Below are 7,716 nucleotides of genomic sequence, written 5' to 3'. Positions count from 1 at the left end.
ATCCAACGTTGACGTGTCCCCACGGTGGAAATCTGTCCGGGTTTCCCTCCCGTCTCCTTTCCTTCTCCAACTTCCAAGGAAATTGAATTCCGGGCCCCGATCGCTCGGGCAATTATCGGTGATTTAAGCGGGCGGCGAGCAATGTGCCCCCATCGGGGGACGGTTAAGAAACTTGACAAGCCTCGACGCGGAAAATCGTTTCGCCTCTCGCGTTACATTGCGACAAACCGTCGTGGGATTTCACACTTTCCTCGGTTGCGGGGAAACGAAACCGCGCCGGTTTGCGGCGGTTTGCGGCGGTCTGCTGCCTCGTGACCAGCGAGAACCCAGAGGAGAACCACCGAGGAGGCGAAAAATAGTCACCGACAACTATTTGTCGCGTTGATGGACGGTTTTTCTTTCGGCACGGCTCGCTGGCCACCGCCAAACCCCCCGTTGGCTCTCACTTTCCTCTCGACCAATTTCACTGCTGGATTCACTATCTTGTTATCGTTCTTGGTATCATTCTTGGCACGGTTCTCCGGATAAATTGAAATAAATTGGGATAAATTTAGAGTTGCGTGATCGCGTACTACGTAAGCGTGAAAATAATTGAAGACTGGTACAATAACGTTTGTGTTAATTTTCTAATTTTTATTTCACATTTCACGAGCGAGACGAGAGAATGTTAATAGAATGCGGTTGAAAATAGAAAATAGAAATGTTAATTCAATAATGTTCAAAGCTTTTACTTTTAAACAAAGTCACGACGTATTTTGAAAAGATCGTTTTACAATCTTCGATGTCTCAACTTTTTGCCCTCGGCAAAACTATTTTTGTATCATCCACCCGCGATTTATTTACGAAGCATCATCGTCTCAATTAAAATGGCATAGCATTGGAAATAATAATTCAAATGGCATTTGAACACGAAATTTTGTTAATCATATCTTTATCGTTTAAATTTAAAGCAATCTTCAACCCGATTTGCTAGAACATGTATAATAGTACAAAAGTTAATGACACATAATTTCAATTTCTGGAAAAGTAATATCTTCCACCGTTTTTTCAACTTTCGTAAGAAGCAATAAGAAGTTTCGAGTTTATGTGAATTACTGAGTGTCAGTTGATTCATTTAAGACTGTCTTCAGAAATTTCTTCTGTTTCTGAAATTCTTTTGTTCTTCTTACGTCGTTGTTATAGCTTTCACTCTAAGCGTTATAATTATCAGCAAATTATAAAAAGAAGAAGTCCGAACTGTTGGCTAGATTTAAGCATGATATCCCCTTAGAAAAGACAATTGAGTGCAAAAAGTTAATAATACAAAAGGTGGAAAAACAGAATAATGGTGTTCGAAGTAGAATAAAAAGATTAATTGTTTGGGGTTTTCAGTACATTCTCAAAGAATTTTCCAACGAAAATGACATTTTACTTACGCGTTTGTGCGTAAGTGAATAATATTAGATAACAATCGACGTTAAATAAAGTAAATCAGTCAGTTCGTATTATTGAATTTTACTGATCTGCGATACAATTGCAAAACGTGTAATCAAGAATTTGTTAAACATTTGTCTCATTTTCAGTTCCATCTCTTCCTCTCCCATCTGTGCAAATTTTACGAATTCATAAAAATTCGATAAACCGTCCTCGTCGATTCTTTTTGTACTTGCCTCGACTTGCATAATGAGCTTTTGTCACGCATCTACAAATGTATTTTCTATTAACGTGAAACAAAGCAATTGTCCACGTTACATAATCGCTGCACGTTGCACGTACATACATTCTTCCACGTGTCACACATTAGCCACGATTTCAGATCGTTCTCAATGCACTCGGATTTATCGTTTCATTACCTCTGTCAAAGATCAAATTATGTAACTAATACTTATCTAATAAAGATATAAAACAGTCTGTCGACATTTCCTCTCAGCAACTATGCTAACTCGAGCGTTGCGAAACGTAATGATACTCGTAATGATATTCAAAAATTATGCAAATACCACTAAATCACACTGTTTATCTTCTTGACATCGGGATTGTTTCTGGAGCAACGTAATGTCATCCGTTCACGCTCTTATGTGTGTCATAAAGAGATTTTTTCATTGTAAAGAGATGAGGCAATTGATTAAATGCAATTGGTATTAGATACACAAATACGCTGTATGGCATTAGATACACAAATACGCTAACGACATGGTTTTATATTGCACAACATTATGACAGTGATAATTTTCCGTTATTATGTACATCCGTATTCCATCAGAATAATTATTTACATTATCAATATCGATCTAAGAAAAATAGACCTTCTCTATGAACTTCAGTAACGAAGAAGAGTGAAAGAGAACGCTTCACAATCGACATTTAACGAGAAAAAAATGAATTAAATTACTATTAAGCAGAGATTTGCATCACGTCGATTGCCTTCTACAAGTTGCGAAACGAATTTTGTGAATTATAAAAATAGTTTCAATTGGCTTCGGTGATGCTGAATCATCGTAATTATCAAATCGTAATTATCAAATTTTTTTATCGAAAAATACACACATATATCTGTGACAAAACTACATAATCATTGACCTCTTTCTCTTTCCCTCTCTCTCTTCTTTCAGAATATCAAAAATTAAGAATATAATCATTATTTAATTGCTGAATCATTAGATATTGAAAATCGTTGCATCACTTTCACGCGTGCTATTTTCGGGCACAACTGAAAGCAATGAAACTTGCTCAATCTATGAATTACGACATGATTATACTTCGAACAATTTATATACCATGTACATTTTTCAAATTTCCTAGAAAATTTGGGAAACTGCGCAAACATCAGTAGAATTTATTTCACTCTTGGTACACGTTTCGTTAAATTTCTTCGAAAATCTTTAAAACATCTCTTCACTTTCTGTGAATATAAAGTATAGAATATAAAATAGCTGAAATATGCAAAACGAAAAAAAGAAACAGTCGAGAATATATTAATAAATACTGGGAGAACACATCACCGTGGTACGATCTTGCACCACGTCTCACTCGTGCAACAAAATCAGAATACTGTTACGTCATCTTCGCATATTTCTTATACTGCAAACTGCAAACATTAAAAAACTATATATACGCCTTATACGCGATCCATTATTATTGCGCGACTATTTGTTATCTGACTTATTGCTGATATGCAAATGCTTGTATTATTGCAAATTGCAATAACGCATTAACTTTTGTACGATACGGAACATTTAAATGAAAAAATATACTATTTCATTGGTATTGTGTACCGTTGGTTCTTACTGTTTTGTTCACAATTATAGTACAACATACGAGAGCTTGAACAAAATCTTTGTTTTGTCTTTGGAAAAAAGTTGTCTCTTTCGAGAACTGACAAAAGGAAAAAATTATGAAGTGAGAGATTTGGTTTCACACAAGGCATTTCAAGAGCAAATTTGTTTTTTTCTTAGACGAAATTGTATATCTTTAATAAACTAATTGATTCATCTCTATCATTTCCTATAAAAAAAGTATTAAACAATTTACATAGAAAAACATTAATTTCGAGAGATATTTTAATTAAAATAATTTATGGAGTATTTAGTAATCAACCTAGAATAATGATATGTAATGTTATTTATTTACTGTGATTAGAATAAAATAAACATTTATTTCACTACTACACAGCAGTTATTACAAAACGTGCTCATGTTATTTTAACACTTCCGTAATCTGATTTTTAAATATCAGTGCAGTGATATTTCTACATTCTTCGAGAATTCGACACATGTATGTGCTGGTACACGAACATAGACTATTTTTTTACAAATTTTAAACAAAAAAAGAATTTAATCCAAAAATAAGTTCAAGTCTGAAAAAAGAACAAATCCACTTTCAAGAGAAAAATTTTCTTTGAATATTACAATGTGATTTCATTTGAATATTACAATGTGATAAAGATAATGTGAGAAACAAAACACCATCTGACATCTAAAGAGCATGAAATATTGTTGAAAGAACAAAATAATTCGACATTGGAACAAGTATAACAGTTTTATCATATTTTAGTATCATACAGATTCTTTTTTAAACGAAGTGACGAGAATTCAAGATTAAATCGATTAAAAAATATACGATTTCACTTTAACAACAAACTTAATCCTCGAATGTAACAACGTTAAAAAATAAACTATCTCGATTAATGTCCCACTCGAAACCATTCGACTTTTGTTGAATTTTATTTTGCCAAACATTTTACTGACGTAATTAATCGTAATAAAAAATGTTCCAATTTCTAATTTTCATGTTTGCCAAGAACATATATAAATATATAAAATATGGCCAACTAATTAGTAATAAAACGAAACATATTCAACGTTACGGATCGCAGAGGTTCCAAGAGCTTTCTCCATAACCTACTCTTATTTAATGGAATAGTAAAATATAACAAAAACGAATAACAAAAATTAATTAAATATGAGTACGCATATCCGAAGCTTAAAATAACATGAATCCTATAAACGAGATGCAGATAAACGGGAGAAATTATGAAGAAATCCGCTGTGTAATTCAAAGATTAACTATACACATACACATATACATCTATATACGCCGAAGCGACACTGCGTGTCGCGCGTCCAAACAAGTTCACGCAAGAAATGCATACTCTCGTTAAAGATACTGTGCTGTAATTCAACGATAACGGCTACCCCTTTATCAAATTATAGATTATGTAAATATCGTCTGACCAGCATACGTACCATATAAATAAACGAATCCATGTCTCTTTTAGAAGACCCGTAACGCCAGTTGTGATAATCAACGAGAAGCATGAAGCGCAACATCACCAGCCTCTTCCTCGTTCTATGCGCCTTGTGCGTTGCCGAAAAGACGGAATGTTACAGAATCCTAGCAACCATAGCGACACCGTCCTACAGCCATCAAATACCGTATCGAGCATTATGGCTGGAGCTACACAAACGAGGACACAAAGTAGTGCTTGTCACACCGGATCCCATACCGAACATCAATTCGCCGAATTTCACGCAGATCGACATCAACCATGCGTATGAAATCGTTGACACATTAAACTTTGTTCAAGCCAGATTCAACGGGGAACCATGGACACAATTTATACAAAGGCAAATGATGGCAATCAGTGTGAATTTTGTGGAAAACATACTCAACAATACGGAATTCAAGAAGATTTACGCACCAGACAGCGACGCGAAGTTTGACATCCTTCTAACGGAATACCTCTTCGGGCCCGCCGCCGTCGGTATTGCTCATCGGTTCAACGTTCCCATAATAGGTATTTCTTTAAATCATATTCATAGTCATTCGAGATCATAATTCAATTTGTACAGTGACGGACAACACCGTTTTCACGTAGTGCAATGAGCATAAAAGCAAGGAAAATCGTGAAACTACAAGATTTAACTTCAAATTTTTTGAATGAGAAAAAAAACCGCAGCAAATAATAAACTCCAATCTTACAGATCACTTTTGCACAAAAATGTAACAATTCGTTATGGTACTTACTAATTTCATTTCTGTCACTTCGTTTCGAAACCCACGAACGAATATACATATATACATGACATACGATTACATATTAAAAAACTATAAATAATCTGATTATTCACTGTTTAACCTTCACAAGTTATTTCGTTTAGAAATTTATGCAACCATGAAAAATACATTTTTCAGAAAAGGCACTTAAAGTACATATCTTTATGACTTGCATGTCTCTGAGCTTTGAAGGTCCTCCATCAAATTTAAAACTCCTCTAATTAAAAAATAAAATATTATTCATACTGATAATATTTTTAGAAATTCTGTTTGCCAAAGGAGTTGCTTCTTCATAAAAAGCATCTAAATAAAGAAATTATTAATAATACTATTATGTAACATATTCAAATAATACATTCCTCTATCATTTCTACTCCACATGATGAATTTATTTATACATCCTTCATATTATAATAGGTAATTTCATTCCCGCTAGAAACAAAGTAGAAATATTTAAAAGAATTAAAGGTATTTCACTTGAAATTACTATATCTTTGTTAATCCGTAACTCTGCAATTATGCAAATATTGGGTTAATAATGGTTACGCTGACAATTGCCTCATGAATTCGTCTGATCACATTTCCCATGACCGTAGGGTTAAGTTCGTTTGGGCTACCTTCATGGAGCGAACACGTCCTTGGCGGACTAGCTCTCCCTTCTCATGAGAGCACGTGGGAGATGGAAGCCAACACGGGTCCGAATTTACCATTCCTGAAGAGGGTAGAGAATTTCGTGTGCTTCTGGCGTTACTTGCACTTCATGTACACCGAATTGTTGCCCATTAGTCAACAATTGGCCGAGAAATATCTCGGACCTCTACCGCCGTTAATAGACATTATGAAGAACAACACAAGTATGGTTTTCATTAATCAGGCCATCGCTATATCACCGGCTCGGCCACAACTTGCTAATGCAATCTCATTTACGTCCTTCCATATACAGGACAAACTGCCTCCTCTACCTAAGGTACAAATTTACTAACACGTCAAATTGTCAATCTATATTAAGCCAATATTTCTCTACTACATGCCCGATTGTACTTGTTTCCGACTCAGCAGTGTCATAACTAGACCTTTGAGCAAAATTATGCATAATTAGGAAACACTGATAACAGATAATTAAGAAACACTGATAAAAAATTGTTCTACTTATCTAAAATACGGCAATTGTGATATTTACCAAGTTGAGTGATAATATCCATAGTGCGGTGAATAATATTTTATATACCACTGTGTCTATTTCTATACTAAATACTTTTTGAAAAAAGGATCCATAAGAAGAAAAAATAAATTAGAATTTTAGAATTCTAATTTCCTTTTTCCATTAGCTACGTTAGCAAGTCTTTCATACAATTATCATGCAATATGGAATTGTCATTAATGAGAAAGCGTTTAATCGGTCCGAAGGTAACCATCATCCAAAGGACCACGGTTAATCCTGTAGATATAGTGAACACACAGATCGGTCCTTTTCTCAGAAAGATTCTCAATTATTACACTTTAATTACCTTTTAATTTAGTTTCATTAAAAAAGAACTCAGAAACAAAGGATTTCATTCAAAATTTGGAAATTAACACTTAAATACAAGGAAAAATTTAGTACTATTAATTATTTGAACAAATCTGATATTTCCATCAAACTTTTACAGACCTAATGATACAGTTGGTTTCTAACACCAAATCGACACTACCAAAATCTACAACGATTTTTCAATCGGAATTATCCTTGTCGCAGGACTTGCAAGAATTCGTAGACGGCGCGAAAAAAGGATTCATCTACTTCAGCCTCGGTACCAACGCTAGAAGCTCAACATTGCCAGTGAAAATTCAACGCGTATTCTGCGACGTGTTCGCAACGTTGCCTTACAGAATAGTCTGGAAACACGAAGAGGATTTGCCCGGCAAACCTGACAATGTTTACATTGCGAAATGGTTGCCTCAGCAAAGCCTACTCGGTATAGTCCCTCATGTGATCATTATTCAGCCTTTTGATGACAAATCATCCAACGAATCGTATTATTTTGCAGCTCATCCGAACGTCAAGTTGTTCATTTACCAAGGTGGTCTGCAGAGCAGCGAAGAGGCTATCCACTTCGGAGTGCCAGTTCTTGGGTTCGCGATTTTCGCCGATCAGGATTATCAAGTAGGCAGAATGGAAGCTCTGGGCATTGGCAAACGTTT

The 7,716-nt window shown here is 34.9% G+C and overlaps 1 protein-coding gene across 1 annotated transcript in view; it reads left to right on the top strand.

Moving 5' to 3' along the window:
• The first annotated feature begins 4,738 nt into the window (after positions 1-4,738).
• The window catches only part of LOC122529473 (UDP-glucosyltransferase 2-like), a 22,918-nt gene continuing 19,940 nt past the window's right edge, over positions 4,739-7,716 (top strand). Inside the window, exons 1-4 of the mRNA XM_043655636.1 lie at positions 4,739-5,275; positions 6,132-6,502; positions 7,271-7,490; positions 7,563-7,712. Of these exons, the coding sequence (XP_043511571.1) occupies positions 4,795-5,275; positions 6,132-6,502; positions 7,271-7,490; positions 7,563-7,712 (1,222 nt within the window). The 5' untranslated portion in view covers positions 4,739-4,794. The remainder of the gene's footprint in view (positions 5,276-6,131; positions 6,503-7,270; positions 7,491-7,562; positions 7,713-7,716) is intronic.

This window comes from Frieseomelitta varia, unplaced genomic scaffold (assembly GCF_011392965.1).
Source record: "Frieseomelitta varia isolate USP_RPSP 00005682 unplaced genomic scaffold, Fvar_1.2 scaffold_289, whole genome shotgun sequence".
NCBI lineage: Eukaryota > Metazoa > Arthropoda > Insecta > Hymenoptera > Apidae > Frieseomelitta > Frieseomelitta varia.
This window is presented reverse-complemented; position numbering and strand designations above follow the sequence as displayed.